Source organism: Bubalus kerabau, chromosome X, assembly GCF_029407905.1.
Source record: "Bubalus kerabau isolate K-KA32 ecotype Philippines breed swamp buffalo chromosome X, PCC_UOA_SB_1v2, whole genome shotgun sequence".
Classification (NCBI taxonomy): Eukaryota; Metazoa; Chordata; class Mammalia; order Artiodactyla; family Bovidae; genus Bubalus; species Bubalus kerabau.
Window position 1 is genome coordinate 68548897 of NC_073647.1, and position 23834 is coordinate 68572730.

Consider the following 23834-nt stretch of genomic DNA (forward strand, 5'->3'; position numbering starts at 1 on the left):
TAAGCTTTTTATGTTATGCACCTCAAAAATCTTCCCAACCCAGGGAATGAACTCACATCTCTTGGCATCTCCTGCATTGTACATGGATTCTTTACTACTTAGCCACAGGGAAAGCCCCCTTCACTTAATACCCAATTCCAAAGCAACTTCTATGTTTTTATGTATTTTTTATAGCAGCACACCACTTACTGATACAAAAATCTGTATTAATTTTCTAGGGCTGCTATAACAAAGTACCACAAACTGTTTGACTTATACAACAGAAATTTATTGTTTCACAGCTTTTTAAGTCCAAAATCAAAGTGTCAGTAGAATGGATTCCTTTTGAGGGCTGTGAGAAAGTCTGCACCATGCCTTACCCCTAGCGTCTGGTGATTTGCTAGCCATCTCTGGCTTTCCTTGGCTTGTATAAACATCACTCCAATCTCTGTGTCCAAATTTCCCCATGTGATAAGGGCATCAGTCATTGGATTAAGGGCCCACTCTACTCTAATATGACCACATCTTAACTAAATTACATCTTCAATGACCCTATATCTAAGTAAGGTCAAATTCCAAGGTAATGGGGATTAGGACTTCAACGTGAATATTGAGGGGGCATACTTCAACCCATAACATAAGCTCTTATCTGCCATATTCAGCATGGAGTAATTGAATGTAGGTTTAAAGTAGGGAATTACAAAAAGGAAATAACCATTTTTGTCTTTTTTTAATTCTACATATAAGGGAGATCATATAGTATTTGTCTTTCCTAGTCTGACTTATTTCACTTAGTATGGTAATCTCAGGGTCCATCCATGTTGTTACAAATAATAAGATTTCATCTTTTTATGGCTGAGTAGTATTCCACTGTATATACTACATCTTTATCCATCTGTTGATGAGTACTTAGATTATTTCCATTATCTTGGCTGTTACCAGTATTGCTGTTGTGATCATAAGGGTGCATGTATCTTTTCTATTTTTTAAATTTTTTGACCATGCCATGCATCTTGCAGGATCTTAGTTCTGCAAACAGGTATCAAACCCGTGTGCCCCCTGCAGTGAAATCACAGAGTCTTAACCACTGGACCACCAAGGAAGTCCCTGCTATCTTTTTGATAATAGATGTTCTGATAGGTGTGAAGGTTTGAAATGATAATCTCATTGTGGTGTTCATTTGCATTTCCCTGATAATTAGTGATGTTGAACATCTTTTCCTGTCCCTGTTTGCTATCTGTATGACTTCTTTGGGAAAAAGTCTGTTCAGGTCCTCTGCTCATTTTTTATTCAGATTGTTTATTTTTTTGAAGCTGAGTTGTATGAGTGTTTTATATATTATGTATCTTAACCCCTGATGGGATATATGATTTGCAAATACCTTCTCTTATTTGGTAAGTTGTCTTTTCATTTTGTTGCTGGTTTTCTTTCCTGTGCAGAAGCTTTTTAGTTTAATGTAGTTCACATTTGTGTTTATTTTTGGTTTTGTTTCCCTTGCCTGAGGAGACCTATCTATAAAGATAATTCTAAAAGCAAGGTCAAAGATCATACTGCCTATGTTTTCTTCTATGAGTTTTATAGTCTCAGGACCTACATTCAAGTCTTTACTCTATTTTGAGTTAATTTTGTGTGTGGTGGGGGATAGTGGTCCAGTTTCATTTTTTTGCATGTGACTGTCCAGTTTTCCCAATACCATTTATTGAAGAGATTTCTCCCACCACTCTATGTTCTTTGTTCCCTTGTTATAAATAAGTTGTTCATATATGTATGAGTTTATTTCTGAGATCTCAGTTCTGTTTCATTGATTTATGTGTCAGTTTTTCTGCCAATACAATACTGTTTTGATTATTATAGCTGTGTATATAATGTGAAATCAGGAAGTATGATAACCTCCAATTTTGTTCTTATGATTGCTTTGGTTATTTGGGGTCTACTGTGGTTCCAAATAAATTTTTTAATTTTTTGTTCTATTTCTGGGAAAAATGTCTTTGGGATTTTTATAGGAATTGTAGTGAATCTGTAGATTGCTTTAGGTGATATGGACATTTTAAATTAGGAAGCATTCCCTTCAATTTTTTGGAAGAATTTTAAAAGGTATTAAATCATCTATGGATGTTTGGTAGAATTCACCTATGAAGCTGTCTGGTCCTGGAGTTTTGGTTTGGGGGTGGTTTTTTATTACTGTTTGATCATTTAACTGATCACTATACTAGTGATCAGTCTACTCAGATTTTCAGTCATTGAAGCTTGTATGATTCTAAAATCTGTGCATTTCTTCTAACTTGTCCAATTTTGGGAATGAAGTCTATTTTGTCTGATATAAGTATGGCTACACCTGCTTTCTTTTGTCTGCCTTTTGCTTGAAGCACCATCTTGCATGCCTTCATTTTCACCTTGTATTTCTCTTTATAGAGTTGAGATGAGTCTCCTGGATGCAACAAATAATTGTGTCCTGCTTTTTTTAATATAAATTTATTTATTTTAATTGGAGGCTAATTACTTTACAATATTGTATTGGTTTTGCCATATATCAACATGAATCCGCCACGGGTATACACATGTTCCCCATCCTGAACCCCACTCCCACCTCCCTGCCTGTACCATCCCTCTGGGTCATCCAAGTGCACCAGCCCCAAGCATCCTGTATCATGCATCGAACCTGGACTGGTGATTTGTTTCATATATGATATTATACATGTTTCAATGCCATTCTCCCAAATCATCCCACCCTCTCCCTCTCCCACAGAGTCCAAAAGACTGTTCATACATCTGTGTCTCTTTTGCTGTCTCACATACAGGGCTATCGTTACCATCTTTCTAAATTCCATATATATGTGTTAGTATACTGTATTGGTGTTTTTCTTTCTGGCTTACTTCACTCTGTATAATAGGCTCCAGTTTCATCCAGCTCATTAGAACTGATTCAAATGTATTCTTTGTAATGGCTGAGTAATGCTCCATTGTGTATATGTACCATGGCTTTCTTATCCATTCATCTCCTGATAGACATCTAGGTGGGTTCCATGTCCTGGCTATTATAAACAGTGCTGCGATGAACATTGGGGTACACGTGTCTCTTTCAACTCTGGTTTCCTCAGTGTGTATGCCCAGTAGTGGGACTGCTGGGTCATAAGGCAGTTCTGTTTCCAGTTTTTTAAGGAATCTCCACACTGTTCTCCGTGGTGGCTGTACTAGTTTGCATTCCCACCAACAGTGTAAGAGGGTTCCCTTTTCTCCTCACCCTCTCCAGCATTTACTGCTTGTAGACTTTTGGATCACAGCCATTCTGAGGGGCGTGAAATTGTACCTTATTGTGGTTTTGAGTTGCATTTCTCTGATAATGAGTGATGTTGAGCATCTTTTATGTGTTTGTTAGCCATCTGTATGTCTTCTTTGGATAAATGTCTGTTTAGTTCTTTGTCCCACTTTTTGATTGGGTCGTTTATTTTTCTGAAATTGAACTGCAGAAGTTGCTTGTATATTTTTCAGATTAGTTCTTTGTTAGTTGCTTCATTTGCAATCATTTTCTCCCATTCTGAAGGCTGTCTTTTCACCTTGCTTAGAGTTTCCTTTGTTGTGCAGAAGCTTTCAATTTTAATTAGGTCCCATTTGTTTATTTTTGCTTTTATTTCCACTATTCTGGGAGGTGGGTCATAGAGGATCCTGCTGTGATTTATGTCAGAGAGTGTTTGGCCTATGTTCTCCTTTAGGAGTTTTATAGTTTCTGGTCTTACGTTCAGATCTTTAATCCATTTTGAGTTTATTTTTGTGTATGGTGTTAGAAAGTGTTCTACTTTCATTCTTTTACAAGTGGTCAACCAGTTTTCCCAGCACCACTTGTTAAAGAGATTCTTTTCTCCATTGTATATTTTTGCCCACTTTGTCAAAGATAAGGTGGCCATAGGTGTGTGGATTTATCTCTGGGCTTTGTATTTTGTTCCATTGATCTATAGTTCTGTCTTTGTGCCAGTACCATACTGTCTTGATGACTGTGGCTTTGTAGTAGAGCCTGAAGTCAGGCAGGTTGATTCCTCCAGTTCCATTCTTACTTCTCAAGATTGCTTTGGCTATTTGAGGTTTTTTGTATTTCCATACAAATTGTGAAATTATTTGTTCTAGCTCTGTGAAGAATACCTTTGGTAGCTTGATAGGGATTGCATTGAATCTATAGATTGCTTTGGGTAGTATACTCCTTTTCACTATATTGATTCTTCTGATTCATGAACATGGTATATTTCTCCGTCTATTAGTGTCCTCTTTGATTTCTTTCACCAGTGTTTTATAGTTTTCTATATATAGGTCTTTAATTTCTTTAGGTTGATATATTCCTAAGTATTTTATTCTTTTCGTTGCAATGGTGAATGGAATTGTTTCCTTAATTTCTCTTTCTATTTTCTCATTATTAGTGTATAGGAATGCAAGGGATTTCTGTGTGTTGATTTTATATCCTGCAACTTTACTATATTCATTGATTAGCTCTAGTAATTTTCTGGTGGAGTCTTTAGGGTTTCCTATGTAGAGGATCATGTCATCTGCAAACAGTGAGAGTTTTACTTCTTCTTTTCCAATCTGGATTCCTTTTATTTCTTTCTCTGCTCTGATTGCTGTGGCCAAAACTTCCAAAACTATGTTGAATAGTAGTGGTGAGAGTGGGCACCCTTGTCTTGTTCCTGACTTTAGCAGAAATGCTTTCAATTTTTCACCATTGAGGATAATGTTTGCTGTGGGTTTGTCATATATAGCTTTTATTAAGTTAAGGTATGTTCCTTCTATTCCTGCTTTCTGGAGAGATTTTATCATAAATGGATGTTGAAATTTGTCAAAGGCTTTCTCTGCATCTATTGAGATGATCATATGGCTTTTATTTTTCAATTTGTTAATATGGTGTATTACATTGATTGATGTGTGGATATTGAAGAATTCTTGCATCCCTGGGATAAAGCCCATTTGGTCATGGTGTATGATCTTTTTAATATGCTGTTGGATTCTGATTACTAGAGTTTTGTTAAGGATTTTTGCACCTATGTTCATCAGTGATATTGGCCTGTAGTTTTCTTTTTTTGTGGCATCTTTGTCAGGTTTTGGTATTAGGGTGATGGTGGCCTCATAGAATGAGTTTGGAAGTTTACCTTCCTCTGCAATTTTCTGGAAGAGTCTGAGTAGGATAGGTGTTAGCTCGTCTCTAAATTTTTGGTAGAATTCAGCTGTGAAGCCGTCTGGACCTGGGCTTTTGTTTGCTGGAAGATTTCCAATTACAGTTTCCATTTCCGTGCTTGTGATGGGTCTGTTAAGATTTTCTATTTCTTCCTGGTTCAGTTTTGGAAAGTTGTACTTTTCTAAGAATTTGTCCATTTCTTCCATGTCGTCCATTTTATTGGCATATAATTGCTGATAGTAGTCTCTTATGGTCCTTTGTATATCTGTGTGGTCTGTTGTGATCTCTTCATTTTCATTTCTAATTTTATTGATTTGATTTTTCTCCCTTTGTCTCTTGCTGAGTCTGGCTAATGGTTTGTCCATTTTATTTATCCTTTCCAAGAACCAGCTTTTGGCTTTGTTGATTTTTGCAATGGTCTCTTTTGTTTCTTTTGCATTTATTTATGCCCTCATTTTTAAGATTTCTTCCTTCTACTAACCCATTTTTTCCTTTTCTAGTTGCTTTAAGTGTAGAGTTAGATTATTTATTTGACTTTTTTCTTGTTTCTTGACGTATGCCTGTATTGCTATGAACCTTCCCCATAGAACTGCTTTTATAGTGTCCCACAGGTTTTGGATTGTTGTGTTTTCATTTTCATTCGTTTCTATGCATATTTTGATTTCTTTTTTGATTTCTTCTGTGATTTGTTGATTATTCAGCAGCGTGTTGTTCAGCCTCCATATGTTGGCATTTTTAATAGTTTTCTCCTGTAATTGAGATCTGATCTTACTGCATTGTGGTCAGAAAAGATGCTTGGAATCATTTCAATTTTTTTTAATTTACCAAGACTAGATTTATGGCCCTGGATGTGATCTATCTTGGAGAAGGTTCCATGTGCACTTGAGAAAAAGGTGAAATTCATTGTTTTGGGGTGAAATGTCCTATAGATATCAGTTAGGTCTAACTGGTCTATTGTATCATTTAAAGTTTGTGTTTCCTTGTTAATTTTCTGTTTAGTTGATCTATCCATAGGTGCGAGTGGGGTATTAAAGTCTCCCACTATTACTGTGTTATTGTTAATTTCCCCTTTCATACTTGTTAGCATTTGTCTTACATATTGTGGTGCTCCTATGTTGGGTGCATATATATTTATAATTGTTTTATCTTCTTCTTGGATTGATCCTTTGATCATGATGTAGTGTCCTTCTTTGTCTCTTTTCACAGCCTTTGTTTTAAAGTCTATTTTATCTGATATGAGTATTGCTACTCCTGCTTTCTTTTGGTCTCTGTTTGTGTGGAATATCCTTTTCCAGCCCTTCACTTTCAGTCTGTATGTGTCCCCTGTTTTGAGGTGGGTCTCTTGTAGACAACATATATAGGGGTCTTGTTTTTGTATCCATTCAGCCAGTCTTTGTCTTTTGGTTGGGGCATTCAACCCATTTACGTTTAAGGTAATTATTGATAAGTATGATACCATTGCAATTACTCCATTGTTTTGGTTTCAAGTTTATACACCCTTGTGTTTCCTGTCTAGAGAAGATCCTTTAGTATTTGTTGGAGAGCTGGTTTGGCGGTGCTGAATTCTCTCAGCTTTTGCTTGTCTGTAAAGCTTTTTACTTCTCCTTCATATTTGAATGAGATCCTTGCTGGGTACAGTAATCTGGGCTGTAGCTTATTTTCTTTCATCACTTTAAGTATGTCCTGCCATTCCCTCCTGGCCTGAAGAGTTTCTATTGAAAGATCAGCTGTTATCCTTATGGGAATCCCCTTGTGTGTTATTTGTTGTTTTTCCCTTGCTGCTTTTAGTATTTGTTCTTTGTGTTTGATCTTTGTTAATTTGATTAATATGTGTCTTGGGGTGTTTCACCTTGGGTTTATCCTGTTTGGGACTCTCTGGGTTTCTTGGACTTGGGTGATTATTTCCTTCCCCATTGTAGGGAAGTTTTCAACTATTATCTACTCAAGTATTTTCTCATGGTCTTTCTTTTTGTCTTCTTCTTCTGGGACTCCTATGATTCGAATGTTGGGGCACTTAACATTGTCCCAGAGGTCTCTGATGTTGTCCTCATTTCTTTTAATTTGTATTTCTTTTTTCCTCTCTGATCCATTTATTTCTACTATTCTATCTTCTACTTCACTAATCCTCTCTTCTGCCTCCCTTATTCTACTATTTGTTCCCTCCAGAGTGTTTTTTTTATCTCATTTATTGCAGTTAGTTCAGTTCAGTTCAGTTCAGTCGCTCAGTCATATCTGACTCTTTGCGACCCCCTGAATCGTAGCACACCAGGCCTCCCTGTCCATCACCAACTCCCAGAGTTCACTGAGACTCACGTCCATCGAGTCAGTGATGCCATCCAGCCATCTCATCCTCTGTCGTCCCCTTCTCTTCCTGCCCCTAATCCCCCTCAGCATCAGAGACTTTTCCAACAAGTCAACTCTTCGCATGAGGTGGCCAAAGTACCAGAGTTTCAGCTTCAGCATCATTCCCTCCAAAGAAATCCCGGGGCTGATCTCCTTCTGATTGGACTGGTTGGATCTCCCTGCAGTCCAAGGGACTCTCAAGAGTCTTTTATGCATTATTCATTATATATTGACTCTCTTTTATTTCTTCTAGGTCCTTGTTAAACCTTTCTTACATCTTCTCAATCCTTGTCTCCAGGCTGTTTATCTGTGATTCCATTTTATTTTCAAGATTTTGGATCATTTTCACTATCATTGTTCAGAATTCTTTATCAGGTAGATTCCCTATCTCTTCCTCTTTTGTTTGGTTTGGTGGGCATTTAGCCTGTTCCTTTACCTTCTGGGTATTCCTCTGTCTCTTCATCTTGTTTATATTGCTGTGTTTGGGGTGGCCTTTCTGTATTCTGGCAGTTTGTGGAGTTCTCTTTATTGTGGAGTTTCCTTGCTGTGGGTGAGGTTGTACGGGTGGCTTGTCAAGGTTTCCTGGTTAGGGAAGCTTGTGTTGGTGTTCTGGTGGGTGGAGCTGGATTTCTTCTCTCTGGAGTGTAATGAAGTGTCCAGTAATGAGTTATGAGATGTCAGTGGGTTTGGAGTGACTTTGGGCAGCCTGTATATTGAAGCTCAGGGCTGTGTTCCTGTGTTGCTGGAGAATTTGTGTGGTATGTCTTGCTCTGGGACTTGTTGGCCCTTGGGTGGTGCTTGGTTTCAGTGTAGGTATGGAGGCGTTTGATGAGCTCCTGTCGATTAATGTTCCCTGGAGTCGAGTTCTTTGGTGTTCTCAGGGTTTGGACTTAAGCCTCCTGCTTCCGGTTTTCAGTCTTATTTTTACAGTAGCCTCAAGACTTCTCCATCTGTACCTCACCTTTGATAAAACATCTAGATTAAAGATGAAAAGTTTCTCCACAGTGAGGGACACCCACAGACATTCACAGAGTTATATGTAGACAAGAATAGGGAGGAGGGAGTTAGAGGTGACCTGAATGAGATGAGGTAGAATCAAAGAGGAGAGAGCAAGCTAGGCAGTAATCACTTCCTTATGTGCGCTCCACAGTCTGGACTGCTCAAAGATGTTCATGGAGTTATACAGAGAAGAGAAGAGGGAGGAAGGAGATAGAAGTGTCCAGGAGGATAAAGGGGGAATCAAAAGGAGAGAGACAGATCCAGCAAGTAATCAGTTCCCTAAGTGTTCTCTACCATCTGGAACACACAAAGAGATTCACAAAGTTGGGTAAAGAAGAGAAGGGAGAGGGAGGAGATAGAGGTGACCCGGTGGAGAAAAAGGAGAGTGCAAAGCGGGAGAGAACAGTCAAGCCAGTAATCTCACTCCCAAGTAAAAATGGGTACTGAAGATTGGGTTCTTAAAGGTACAAAATTGATTACAAATACTAAAAGGCAAAGACTACAAATCTAGAGTAGAGGTTGGATTTTCAAAAATTATCATATTAAAGAGAAGAAGAAAAAGTCACAAAAATTATAAAAAGTATATATATATATATGAAGTTTGCTTTTAAAAATAGGGTCTCTTTTTTTGCAAAGTAATAGTAGGTTATAAAAATGAAAATTAAAGGAGTAATAGAGGACTTAAAATTTTTAAAAATTAAAAAAATAGAATGATAGTAAAATATATCTAGGACTTTCTCTGGTGGTGTTGTGGACAGTGTGGGGTCAATTCATTTTCGGATAGTTCCTTGGTCCAGCTTGTACTTCTCAAGGTCTATAGGCCTCTTCCTATGTAGTCGGTACTAACGACAGGGTTTTAATCTATTGCACCTGTCACTTCCAAGGTGATTCCCTCTGTTTTAGCTCCTTCTGTTTGGTGGTCTCTTCAGTGTCTGATTTCCACCCTGACACAAGGGAGCCATGGTGGACACTTTTTTAGGCTCACTTTTTCACTCGCGCTGTGGGGAGGGAAAGACGCTACAAACAAATAACACTGGCATGTGCTCGCAGTGCCTCAGCCACACTGAGCCTGCCCCCTGCTCACAGTGCATGTGCCCTCCCTGCTCACACTGCTCAAGCTCTAGGTTGCTCTGCTGGGAACCGTCTGAGGCCGGCCCTGGGCTGCATGTACCTCCCAGGTCTAAGCCGCTCAGGTTCAGGCACTCGGGTAGTCCTCAGAGGCGCAGACTCAGTTGGGCCTGCGTTTTGTGCCCTTCCCGGGTCCGAGCAGCTCAGGTGATCAGGTGTTTGGTGAGCGCGGTCGCTGCGACTTATCGCCTCCCCCATCCCTGCTGCTCAGTTTTCTGGGTGTACTACCGGCACACCTTCTCAGGCAGATGTTGACCGTCCAGAATCCCAAGAAATCTTAGTCAGCAACAAAGCCTGCTTGCAGTTTGGTAGATAATGCCTCTCTGGGGCCGCGATTGCCCCCTTCTGGCTCTGGCTGCCTGTCAGCAGAGGGGGATGGTCTGCAGCCGGCTAGCTCTGCTCAGTCCTTTGTTCTGTGTGGGGGCCTGATGGTGTCTTAAGTTAGGGCTTTTCACGTAGCTCTCTCATCAGTCCTTTGTTCTGTGAGCAGGCCTGGCTGTGTCTTAGGTTAGGGCTTTTCGTGTGGTAGCTATCCCCCAGTCTGGTTTGCTATCCCAAGTTAGTTCCCTCAGATTGCCCTTGGGGCATTGAGGCCCGGTCCTTACTCTAAGCATTGCAGCCTGCGCCTCCCTGCCCAGCCCCCACTTGCTAGCGGCAGATGCAGGCGTCTGTGCTGCTTCACTGCTGGGGGAGTTACCATTGGGCACGTAATCTGTGGGTTTTAATTATTTATTTATTTTTCCTCCTGGTTATGTTGCCCTCTGTGGTTCCAAGGCTCGCCACAGACTTAGCAGTGAGAGTGTTTCCTGGTGTTTGGAAACTTCTCTCTTTTTTAAGACTCCCTTCCTGGGACGGAGCTCCATCCCTACCTCTTTTGTCTCTCTTTTTGTCTTTTATATTTTTTCCTACCTCCTTTCAAAGACAATGGGCTGATTTTCTGGGTGCCTGATGTCCTCTGCTGGCATTCAGAAGTTGTTTTGTGGAATTTAGTCAGCGTTTAAATGTTCTTTTGATGAATTTGTGGGGGAGAAAGTGGTCTCCCCGTCCTATTCCTCCACCATCTTAGGACCGCCTCCTGTGTATTGCTTTTTAATCCATCCAGCCATGCTTTTTAATCCATCCAGCCACTGTATCTTTTGATTGGTGAATTCAATCCATTTGAGTGATTTAGAGTGATTATTGATAGATGAGGATTTAGTTACTGCCATCTTATCTTCTGTTTTTTGATTGCTCTGTTGTTGTTCAGTTGCTCAGTCCTGTCTGACTCTTTGTGGCCCAATGGACTGCAGCGTGCCAGGCTTCCATGTCCTTCACTACCTCCTGGAGTTTGCTCAAACTCATGTCCATTGCTGCTGCTGCTGCTAAGTCGCTTCAGTTGTGTCCAAGTCTGTGCAACCTCTCAGACAGCAGCCCACCAGCTCTCCCTTCCCTGGGATTCTCCAGGCAAGAATACTGGAGTGGGTTGCCATTTCCTTCTCCAATGCATGCATGCATGCTAAGTTGCTTCAGTCATGTCCAACTCTATGCAACTCTATGGACAGCAGCCCACCAGGCTCTTCTGTCCACAGGGTTCTCCAGGCAAGAATACTGGAGTGGGTTGCCAGTTCCTTCTCCCCATGTCCATTGAGTGTCATCCAACCATTTCATCCTCTGTCACCCGCTTCTCCTCCTGCCCTCAATCTTTCCCAGCATCAGGGGCTTTTCAAATGAGTCGGCTCTTCACATCAGGTGACCAAAGTGTTGGAGGTTCAGCTTCAGCGTCAGTCCTTCCAATGAATATTCAGGGTTGATTTCCTATAGGAGTGACTGATTTGATCTCCAAGGGACTCTCAAGAGTCTTCTCCAGTGCCACAGCTCGAAAGCATCAATTCTTTGGCACCCAGCCTTCTTTATAGTCCAACTCTCACATCCATACATGACTACTAGAAAATCGTACATAGCTTTGACTAGATGGACCTTTGTTGGCAAAGTGATGCCTCTGCTTTTTAATATGCTGTCTAGGTTTGTCATAGCTTTTCCTCCAAGGAGCAAGCATCTTTTAATTTCAGGGCTACAGTAGCCATCCACAATGATTTTGGAGCCCAAGAAAATAAAGTGTCACTGTTTCCATTTATCCCCATCTATTTGCCATGAAGTGATGGAACCAGATGCCATGATCTTAGTTTTTTTGCATGTTGACTTTTAAGCCAGCTTTTTCACTCTCCTCTTTCACTTTCATCAAGAGTCTCTTTAGTTCTTCTTCGCTTTCTGCCATAAAGGGGGGTGTCATCTGCAATATCTGAGTTTATTGATATTTCTTCCAGCTATCTTGATTCCAGCTTGAGCTTCACCCAGCTCCTCTTTTTACATGATGTACTCTGCATTTCAGAGAAGGTAAAGGCAACCCACTCCAGTACTCTTGCCTGGAAAATCCCATGGATGGAGGATCCTGGTAGGCTGCAGTCCATGGGGTCGCTAAGAGTCGGACTTCACTTTCACTTTTCACTTTCATGCACTGAAGGGGGAAATGGCAACCCACTCCAGTGCTCTTGCCTGGAGAATCCCAGGGACAGGGGAGCCTGGTGGGCTGCCGTCTATGGCGTCGCACAGAGTTGGACACGACTGAAGCAACTTAGCAGCAGCAGCAGCAACTCTGCATATAAGTTAAATAAGCAAGGTGACAATATACAGCCTTGACATACTCCTTTCCCAATTTTGAACCAGTCCATTGTTCCATGTCCAGTTCTAATTGGTTGCTCTGTATCTCCATTATTTCTTTTTCATTCTTTTTTGATCTACCATTTTGTTTCGTGGTTTTCTCTGATATTTTTCTCAGTTTCTTTCTCTTGTTTTTGGCTTTGGTGGGTCTTCGTTGCTGAACTTTGGCTTTCCCTAGTTTGGCTAGTGGGGGCCACTCTTTGTTGTGGTGTGTGGACTCTCATTTGGTGGTCTCTCATGTTGCAGGGCACAGACTATAGGTGCGCTGGCTTCAGTAGTTGCAGTGTATGGACTCAGTAACTTTGGCTCACAGGCTCTTGAGCACAGCCTCAGTAGTTGTTGGGCACAAGCTCAATTGCTTTATGGCATGTGGGATCCTCTTGCCCCAGGGATTGAAGCAGTGTCCCCTGCATTGCAGGACAGATTCTTAACCACCAGACCACCAGAGAAGCCCTCCTGCCTTTTTTTTCTTTTGTTTGGTGTCTCTGCTTGTTTTTTTTTTTTTTCTGCTTGTTGTTAAGTTGCTAAGTCATGTCTGACTCTTGGCATCCCCACCAACTGTAGCCCACCAAGCTCTTCTGTCTATGGGATTTCCCAGGCAAGAATACTGGAGTGGGTTGCCATTTACTTCTCCAGGGATTTCTTCTCAACCCAGGGATCAAACCCTCATCTCCTTCTTGGCAGACAAATTCTTTACCACTGAGCCACCAGAAAATTTTCTGCTTTAGATTTATGTTTTATGGTTACCAAAAGGTTTGTATACAACATCTCACAGATAAACTAGTCCTTTTTCTGTTGATAGCATCTTATCTTCATTTGCCTATATAGGTTATGTCCTTTTCCCCATTCTTGTTCATGTTTTTGTTTCTCAAATTACCTTTCTTTATGTTGTGAATTTGTTACCAAATTGAAGTAGCTATAGTTATGTTTCCCTCTTTTCTGCTTTAACATTTATGCTAAAATAAAATGTTAAAAAGCCTATTTTGATGTAGTTACAGTTTTATGATTCTATTACCTTACTCAAACTTTCGTGAACTTTTTTGCCTTTTTGTTTCTGGTAGAAGAACTCTTCTCAGCATTTTTTGTAAGGCATAGCTTTTGTTTGTCTGAAAAACTCTTTATTTCGCATTCATATCTGAATGATTACTTTGCTGGATAGAGTATTCTTGGGTGACAGTTTTTATCTTTCAGTATTTTGAGAATGTCAATTCCACTCCCTCCTGACCTGTAGAGTTTCTGCTAAGAAATCTGTTGATAGCCTAATGTAGGTTCCTTTGTAGGTTACCATCCTTTTCCCCTGCCTTTGAAATTCTTTCTGTGTCACTGACTTATGAAGACAACTTTGGTACAGTGCATCTTGCAGAAGATCTTTTTGCATTGAGGCAACAGTTCTCCTAGCTTCATGGACTTGTATATACAGTTCCTTCTGCAGACTTGGGAAATTCTCAGCTATTATTTCTTTCTTCTCCTTGCTCCTTTCTCCCTCTCTTTTCCTTTTGGGATATCCATTATCCTAATACTGCCCTTCTTAAAAGAGTCAGCTAGCTTTCTTTGCACTTACTCACTTTAAAAAATATTTCAATTCTCTTTTCTCCTTGTATCATCTATTTCTATCTTCAAGCTCACTAATTCTGTCTTCCGTATGGTCTGCTCTATTTCCAGTGTTTTGTAATGCATTCTTCAACTCATTTATTAAGTTCTTTAGCTCCAGATTTTCTGATTGGTTCATTTTACTTTCAGTGTCTTTGGTAAAGTATTTCTTGTGTTTATTAATTTTATACCTGAACTAATTGGTATCCTGATTTATCTTGTAGCTCATTGAATTTTACGATAGCTATTTTGAATTCTCTTATCAGTTAGATCACAATATTCTGTGATTTTTAATTTTGGTTTCTGGAGAACTGTCATTTTCTTTTTGTGGTGCAGTGTTACTGTGGTTTTTTATGGTGCTTAATGAGGTGTTACTCTGCTGGCCCATTTCAAGTGGCAGAAACCTTTCTTCTTTTTTTTGTTGTTGTTTTAGTCGCTAAGTCGTGTCTGGCTCTTTTGAGACCCTGTGGACTGTAGCCCTCCAGGTTCCTCTGTCCATGGGATTTCCCAGGCAAGAACACTGGAATAGGTTGCCATTTCCTTCTCCAGGGAATCTTCCTAACCCAGGGATCAAACCTGTATCCCCTGCATTGCAGGCAGATTCTTTACCATTGAGTGACCAGGGAAGCCCCTTTCATTTCTAGGTAAAACTTTTTGTTTCTGATAATTCAACAGATTGCTGCTGCTAAGTCACTTCAGTCGTGTCCGACTCTGTGTGACCCCAGGGACAGCAGCCAAGCAGGCTCCCCTGTCCCTGGGATTCTCCAGGCAAGAACACTACTGGAGTGGGTTGCCATTTCCTTCTCCAGTGCATGAAAGTGAAAAGTGAAAGTGAAGTCTCTCAGTCGTGCCCGACTCTTAGCGACCCCATGGACTGTGGCCCACCAGGCTCCTCCGTCTATGGGATTTTCCAGGCAAGAGTACTGGAGTGGGGTGCCATTGCCTTCTCCGATTCAACAGATTAGGCCTTTCTTTTATCTTCCAGTAGGTGGTGCTATAGCACAAGTTTTTGGCTTCTCTTACCTGCACTGCCTCTGGTTATATTTAACAGTCAGCACTTTCCACTCTTCACCACCTCCATCAGAGGTATCTCCCAGTGCCTTTGTTGTTACTGCTTATGCTTCCAGGGTCATTGGTGCTATGCTGCTGGTGGTGTGGCTGGTGTCACTCCCTGGGGCACCAGGATGGTGGACAGTTCTGCCATGTCTAGGATTTCCTGAGGCGCAGACTTTCCCACTGCAGGTTGGGGTGGCACAGGTGGCACAGGAACCCTGGCCATGTTCAGTGTTGTCAGATGAGGACTCTGTGGCTGTAAGCGAGGGGAGGGGTCAGAATCATGGGTACCTCCACGGCTAGAGAGGCAAGGTCCCAGACCCTACTACCACTGCCATCCAGTTAATCTGTGGCTGTTGGGCACCGCTGTAGCCAGGAGGCCGGAGTTGTATCCACTGCTTACCTTGTTGCCAACGAGTTCTCCAGGACTGCAAGTTCAGCTGCCATGGCTTGGGGGACCAGGATTACAGGCACCAACTCCACTGTTCCCCAAATTCCACATACTCTATAAGTCTAGTCCACCCACCTTTAGATATACAGCTATGTTGAAATCTCCAGTGCTCTGGTTTGTTGGGCAGAAGCACTTTTGTTGAGTTGTGGATGTTTTACTGGTTGTAGATAGGAGAGAGACAAAGAGAGCATCTTCCTTTGCCTTGATGCTGATATCACTCTGTTCAATTTTAATGAAACTAATGATACAGTCCCCAATTTATGTTTCGATTTACTATTTTTAAACTTTATGATGGTGTGAAAGCAATACAAATTCAGTAGAAAACATACTTTAAATTCTGAATTTTGATCTTTTCTTGGGCTAGTGGTATGCAGTACTATACTCTCTTGTGATAAAGGCAGTGGCAGTGAGCCACACCTCCCAATCAAATATGCAGTCACAGGGGTAAAGAACTGATACACTTATAATCATTCTGTACCCAGACAGCCATTCTGATTTTCATCTTTAGCATGGCATTCAATAAATCACATGAGATATACAATACTTTATTATAAATTTGGTTTTGTGTTAGGTGATTTTGCCAAACTGTAGGGTATTGAAAATGTTCTGAGCATGTTTAAGGTGGGTTAGGCTAAGCTATGATATTGAGTAGGTTAAGTGTATTAAATTCATTCTCAAGTTACTATATTTTCAACTTATAGTGGGTTTATCAAGACTTAACCCCATCATAAGTTGATGGAGACCTGTACTTTGGGCTTATATCAATTTTTATACTATTTGTTTAATCAAATAGTTTTCATTATTCAATTTCCCCTCTTTTAATTTGATATATGTTCTTCAGTAGTTACTCTATAAATTACAACCTAAACACTTGACTTATTGTAGATAAATACAAATTATTTAGAGCTTCCCTAGTGGCTTAGTGGTTAAAAAAAAAAAAAAAAATCTGACAGTGCAGGAGACACAGGTTTGATCCCTGGTCTGGGAAGATCCCACATGCCACAGAGCAACTAAGCCTGTGCCACAACTATTAAGCCTGTGCTCTAGAGCCCGCGAGCCACAACTACTGAAGCCCATGTGCCCTAGACCCTGTGCCTTGTAACTAGAGAAGCCACCGCAATGAGAAGCCCATGCTCCACAACTGGAGAGTAGTTCCCGCTTGCCACCACTAGAGAAAAGCCCCCACAGCAACGAAGACCCAGCACAGCCAAAGATAAATAAAATAAGTAAATAAATAAATGCAAATTATTTTACCATTTCCTGATAATGCTAGATCTTTAGGATAATTCCATTTATCTCCATTTTCATTACTTTTGCTTTATATTTTAATTCTACATATTATTTTAAATTCTAAGACTCATTGTTAATATTGTTTTTCTTATATGGTTAGTATTTATTTATATTTAACCACAGTTTTTTTTTTAAGTTCTCTTCATTCCTACTTATATTTCCATGCTTCTCTTTGGGATCATTTTCCTTCTGAATGAAGAATTCCTCTCAGCATTTATTTCAATACAGCTTGCTGATGATATATTCTCTATTTTTGCTTGTTTAAAAACATCTTTATTTCACTTTTACTTCTAAAAGGATATTTTCAGTTGGTTGCAGGTTTATTTTTTGAAGTCTGAAACTACTGTTTTATTGCTTTCATTGTTTCTATTAAGAATCAGACTAATGCCTTCTGATTGTTCATTCAAAGATACTGTATTTTTTTACTGTGAGTGCTTTTAAGATTTTCATTTTGATTTTCAACTGTTTGTATGTGATGTGCCAAGGAGTGGTTCTCTTTGTTTTATACTGCTTTGAGGTTACGAAGCTTCTTGAGTCTGTTTATTGATATCTTTCATCAGTTTTGGAAAACCATCTGCCATATTTCTTCAAATATATTTTCTTCCTCATTATTTCCTTTTTTCCCATGATTCCTACTTCATATATGTTAGCACTTCTGACTGACCAGCAAGTTTCTTACACTGCATTTTTTACTCATATACATATTTCATTTCTATTTTTGATTCTGTGTTTCAGTTTGGACCTGTCACTCCATTTAGTCTTTTACTATGTCCTGTGTGCTATTAAACCTATCAGTTAGGTTCATTGAGCTCTTGTGGGGTTTCCAATCCAACTAGCCATACTGTGATTCAGTTTTAATACTAATAACCAGATTTAACATCAGATTCTTAAGGGCTTAGTCCTCCTCAAGATTGACCTTACCTCATGTGCTAATGGCCACAGTTCAGCTGGTCCCCAGGTCCCCCTCACTTCCAATCAACTGGCTACAAATTCAGGAGTTCCCATGACCCCCTCAGAGTCAGTAACTCACTAGAATGAAAAATACTATACTTAAAATCACAGTTTTATTGTAAAGGTTACAGATCAGGAAGAGCCAAAAGAAGAGACACATAGAGAAAGGTCTGAGAAGAAACATGGAGCTTCTGTGCACTCTACTTGTGGAACCTGGGCATGCCACTCTTCTGGCACATTGTTGTGTTTTAAATCCTGGCTTGCTGACTCCAGTGTCTGTATTACCCATTGGTCTGTTTCCACTGGTACAATTTATGGTAGTAATAAATATGACCATTTAAGAGGTTGTATCAATGAACATGGGAGCTAGTGACCCATGGTGCTCTCTACTAGATAGTAAAATGTAGTCAAAGTATATCAACTCATTCAAAATTTAGCACTTAGAAATAAAACATAATAAATGGGACGTTAAAACTTATTTGTGTTCTCTTGGTTGTATTTACTTCATAAAGCAAGAAAGTACACCATATCAAGGTTATATGAATCCTTAAAAATCATTATCAGTGTCCCCTAAGAAAGGAGAAGGCACTATTGGAATGACTTTTGTTGTGCATGCGTGCTCAGTCATGTCCAAATCTTTGCCACCCTCCTCTGTCCATGAGATTTTCCAGGCAAGGATACTGCAGTAGATTGCCATTGCCTCCTCCAGGGAATCTTCCTGACCCAGAGGTTGAACCCATGTCTCCTGCATTGGCAGGTGATTCTTTATCACTGAGCCACTGGGGAAGACCACAGAAAAGACTACAATATTAATTATAATACTGTTATATCAATGAGGGCATGGCATACTATACAATCTATGTGACTTTTATCTAAGGCCAATAAGTTGATGAAGAGTACAGCTTATTGCCTCTGACATAATTTTTATACTATTCAGCTACTATCCACCATATTTAACATTATTGTCTTAGCCATCTGTTCCCTTTCTTTCCTCAGGCATCCTGTTATATTTCTTATGCTTTAAGTTTTCATCTCTTTTTTTCACTTTCTTCAGTTGGTACCCATAGACATTGATATCTCCACTTCTGTCATTTAGGCCCTCACCTTTAAGACACTTAAGGCATACAAATGAATGATTGTATGTTTCGGTAAAAATTTCCTAAGCCACTTACAAAAAATTCTATACAATATAATGATGCTGTCAGAATTTGGAAAACTACTTCTAATTTGTTTCAGATGAAAAAAATCACTTTATAACACCATGTATTTTAAAGTATATGCTGCTGTGTGTGCTCGGTTGTTCAGTCATGTCTGACTGTTTGCAACTCCATGGACTGTAGCCTGCCAAGCTCCTCTGTCCACGGAATTTTCCAAGCAAGAATACTAGAGTGAGTTGCCATTTCCTACTCCAGGGTATCTTCTCGACCCAGGGATCAAACCCACATCTCCTGCATTGGCAGGCAGATTCTTTACCACTGTGCCACCTGGGAAGACCCTATTTAAAAGTATATACATACTGTTTAATGATCTCAAAATACATGTAATTTAACTATTTTTATTTATTTAAATATCTCTGAGAGTTGATGTTATCAGTTTATTAATTTTTAGAAATAAACCATTTTTTGATATTCAGAAAAAAGTTTTAATTACAACAATAAAACGTATTTGTATTTCCTGGAGTTCTTTAAATGAAGTCTTCCTTCATGAAAGCTTGTTCTTTGCATTCATTAAGAACTCATTCATAAAATGAAGAATACTACTATTGTAACAGACATTTCTATTGCTGAAGTAAGCTGAGCAGTATTATGCAGTATTCTACAACATGACACTTCTGTTTTGCTTTATGCTTTTAGTTTTGGAACTACAACAGCAGAAAATACTCATCATAGAAATTTACTGAAAGTTTTTAAGAAGGAGGTCTTTGTTATAAGTGCAAGTTTCTCTCGTCAGCTTCAAAATAAGATGCTTCCTTTTCACTTATTTTTCTTTCAATAAACAATTATTGAGTGGCTATTCTGTGGAGATACAAAAATAGATAAAGTCTATGTTTTTGTAGAGCGAATAGAATCTGGTATAGGAAATAAACTGAAAAGGCAGTAATTTTAATACCATGTGGTGAGTGGTATGATAATATTTATTCTTAGAGCTATTACAGCATAAATAAGGATTAGTGAACCTTGAGTAGAGATCAAGGATGGCTTCTTATAGAAAATAATGCTACGAGCTAAATTTTGAAGGCTAAATAAGAGTTAACCAAGCAAAGGAAAGGGGGAATGTTTTTCTGGCTGAAGGAAAAACGTGATGTTTTGAAGCAGCATGAGGCTTATAGAAAACTCTGAAATGAGGTTGGAGAGTTAGGCCAGTTTGTTTTCCAGAATATTTGAACAAAGCAAATATGAAAGGAGGCCATTGAATAATTTAATTTATATTGTAGGGAATGAAATATATATATATCCATCTTTAGTGTCAACTAATTTAATAAAAGTTGAATACTTTCTTTTGTGTAATACTCCTTAAAAAAACATATAACTCTGTTTCAGTATTTGAATTATGTTAGTATGGATATTTGTTTAGAATTTGAATGTGTTTTCCTTACATTTCTAATGCATTACTTTCAAGAAACTAAACCTATAAATTTTCTAATTGTATTGGATTAGAATAAATTCCAAATGGAAACAGTTTTCCCATTAAAGTCTGTTTTTATAACTGTTATCTTTTTTTAATCTTTTGCAGAATTCCTGTACCTCAACCAGAAACTTCTTCACAAACAAAAGAAAGTAAACCAAGCATGCCAAGCTCCTTCCACTGTATGTTGGTTTGATAATGATAATGATTTTATGAAGACTTTGTGGAACACTATTATTATATACATACTGCTGTTTGATTTGATTGTGCATTTTTGGGTTGTGCCTGCCACTGGCATAATATAAGTACTTTAAATAGATATGTAGCTAGTTATTTTTGTTTCTATTTTTATTTATATTACCTTAAATCCTTGTCAAAAGTACTAGTCCAAAATTGTTCTGAAATTTGCACCAGTACAACACTTAATTCCCTAAGAAAAATAAATGCAAAAAAGCAAAATGGTTGTCTGAGGAGGCCTTACAAATAGCCGTGAAAAGAAGAGAAGCGAAAAGCAAAGGAGAAAAGGAAAGATACTCCCATTTGAATGCAGAGTTCCAAAGAATAGCAAGGAGAGATAAGAAAGCCTTCCTCAGCAATCAATACAAAGAAATGGAGGAAAACAATAGAATGGGAAAGACTAGAGATATCTTCAAGAAAATTAGAGACACCAAGGGAACATTTCATGCAAAGATGGACACAATAAAGGACAGAAATGGTATGGACCTAACAGAAGCAGAAGATATTTAAGAAGAGGTGGCAAAAATACACAGAAGAACTGTACAAGAAAGATCTTCACAACCCAGATAATCACGAAGGCGTGATTACTCACACTCACCTAGAGCCGGACATCCTGGAATATGAAGTCAGGTGGGCCTTAGGAAGAATCACTACGAACAAAGCTAGTGGAGGTGATGGAATTCCAGTTGAGCTGTTTCAATTCCTAAAACATGATGGTATGAAAGTGCTGCACTTAATTTTCCAGCAAATTTGGAAAACTCAGCAGTGGCCACAGAACTGGAAAAGATCAGTTTTCATTCCAATCCCAAAGAAAGTCAACGCCAAAGAATACTCAGACTACCACACAATTGGACTCATCTCACATGCTAGTAAAGTAATGCTCAAAAATCTCCAAGCCAGGCTTCAGCAATATGTGAACCCTGACCTTCCAGATGTTCAAGCTGGTTTTAGAAAAGGCAAAGGAACCAGAGATCAAATTGCCAACATCAGCTGGATCATCAAAAAAGCAAGAGAGTTCCAGAAAAACATCTATTTCTGCTTTATTGACTACGCCAAAGCCTTTGACTGTGTGGATCACAATAAATTGTGGAAAATTCTGAAAGAGATGGGAATACCAGACCACCTGACCTGCCTCTTGAGAAACCTGTATGCAGGTCAGGAAGCAACAGATAGAACTGGACATGGAACAACAGACTGGTTCCAAATAGGAAAAGGAGTACGTCAAGGCTATATATTGTTACCCCGCTTATTTAACTTATATGCAGAGTACATCATAAGAAATGCTGGGCTGGAGGAAGCACAAGCTGGAATCAAGATTTCCAGGAGAAATGCCAATAACCTCAGATATGAAGATGACACCACCCTGATAGCAGAAAGTGAAGAGGAACTAAAGAGCCTCTTGATGAAAGTGAAAGAGGAGAGTATAAAAAGTTCGCTTAAAGCTCAGCATTTAGAAAACTAAGATCATGGCATCCGGTCCCATCACTTAATGGCAAATAGATGGGGAAACAGTGGCTGATTTTTTTTTTCTGGGCTCCAAAATCACTGCAGATGGTGATTGCAGCCATGAAATTAAAAGACGCTTACTCCTTGGAAGGAAAGTTATGACCAACCTAGACAGCATATTAAAAGGCAGAGACATTACTTTGCCAACAAAGGTCCGTCTAGTCAAGGCTATGGTTTTTCCAGTAGTCATGTATGGATGTGAGAGTTGGACTATAAAGAAGGCTGAGCGCCGAAGAATTGATGCTTTTGAACTGTGGTGTTGGAGAAGACTCTTGAGAGTCCCTTGGACTCCAAGGAGATCTAACCAGTCCATCCTAAAGGAGATCAGTCCTGGGTGTTCATTGGAGGCCCTGAGGTTGAAACTGAAACTCCAATACTTTGGCCACCTGATGGAAAGAAGTGACTCATTTGAAAAGACCCTGATGCTGGGAAAGATTGAGGGCAGGAGGAGATGGGGACAACAGAAGATGAGATGGTTGGATGGCATCACTGACACAATGGACATGGGTTTGGGTAGACTCCAGAAGTTGGTGATGGACAGGGAGGCCTGGCGTGCTATGGTCCATGGGGTCAAAAAGTGTCGGACACGACTGAGTAACTGAACTGAACACTTAGTAAATTGGTTCCCTGGTAGTACATTCCTTCAGATGTACTATTTTTAATTAAGAGAAGAATGAAGTAGGAAGTTTAATTTTTATTTGACAATAACCGTAGTTAAAGCTTAAAAGATAGTTGTAGTTTCAGTTTTTGGGCTTTTTTTTCTGAAGTGACACAAATTTTATGACACAAATTTAGTTCTGGCAGGGTATCCTTAAAGTGAGTTTGTTTAAAGCAGATCTTATAAGGAGTCGTCTCTGTAGACATTTTAATACTTTAGATCCTTCTTGCTTTATGAGTTATTCTTATTTGAGAATTGACTTCTAGTCAGTCTGACAGATTAAGAACCCACAAAGGGATTTGGATTGTACTCCCCCCCAAATAAAAGATAGAAAATAAGAGGGAAATCATTGTAGTATAAATATATAACCAAGTTGAAAGCAAGAATTAAAAATCCCTAAGTGGCAGAAACAAAAAAGATTAAGTGGTGAATAGGAACTAAAACTAAAACTGCTCATGGACATTTAAGAACTAGAGGCCTAAATGATCATAGACTGAGGTGTAATAACCACTTAGAAAACAGAGTCCAGAGCACAGGCCTCTTGGATTTGAAGTAGAACCAATATAAACTTGAAAGGTTATTAATGGTCAGATAAATTATTGCCATCAACATGGGGAAGTATCAAGGAGTTTCCTGTAGTCCCTGGACAATGAATAGGAAAAATTGCATTGACTTAGTATCCACTGAATTGAAAACCATTGTTAAATATCAAATTCTCTTTCACTGGTCTATATGTATGTCCCTATGCCAGCACCACAGTGTTTTGATTACTATAGCTTTGTATCAGCTGTTGAAATTGGGGTGTATGAGCCCTCCAACTTTGTCCCTGTTGTTCAAGATTGCTTTAGCATTGAGGAGTCTTGTAATTCCATATAAAATTTAAGGATCCATTTGACCATTTCTGCAAAATAAGCTTTTGCGATTTTGATATGGGTTGCATTGAGTCTGCAGGTAGTTTGGATAGTATTGATGTCTTAATAATATTAGTTCTTCTAGTCCATTAACATGGGATTTTTTTCTGTTCATTTTTAGGTATTCTTTAATTTATTTCAACAATGTTTTGTAGTTTTCAGTATAGAAGTCTTTCACCTCCTTGCTTAAATTTTATTCCTAGGTATTTTCTTCTTTTAGTTGCTATTTTAAATGGAATAGCATTTTAAATTTTCTTTTGA

At 39.1% G+C, this 23834-nt stretch overlaps 1 protein-coding gene across 4 annotated transcripts in view; it reads left to right on the forward strand.

The window, feature by feature from the left end:
• The window catches only part of RADX (RPA1 related single stranded DNA binding protein, X-linked), a 92680-nt gene that overhangs the window by 40998 nt on the left and 27848 nt on the right, over window positions 1-23834 (forward strand). For all 4 annotated transcript variants that reach the window (XM_055563995.1, XM_055563996.1, XM_055563997.1 and 1 more), the window contains one exon: window positions 20370-20443. In XM_055563995.1, coding sequence (XP_055419970.1) covers window positions 20370-20443 — 74 coding nt within the window. The remainder of the gene's footprint in view (window positions 1-20369; window positions 20444-23834) is intronic.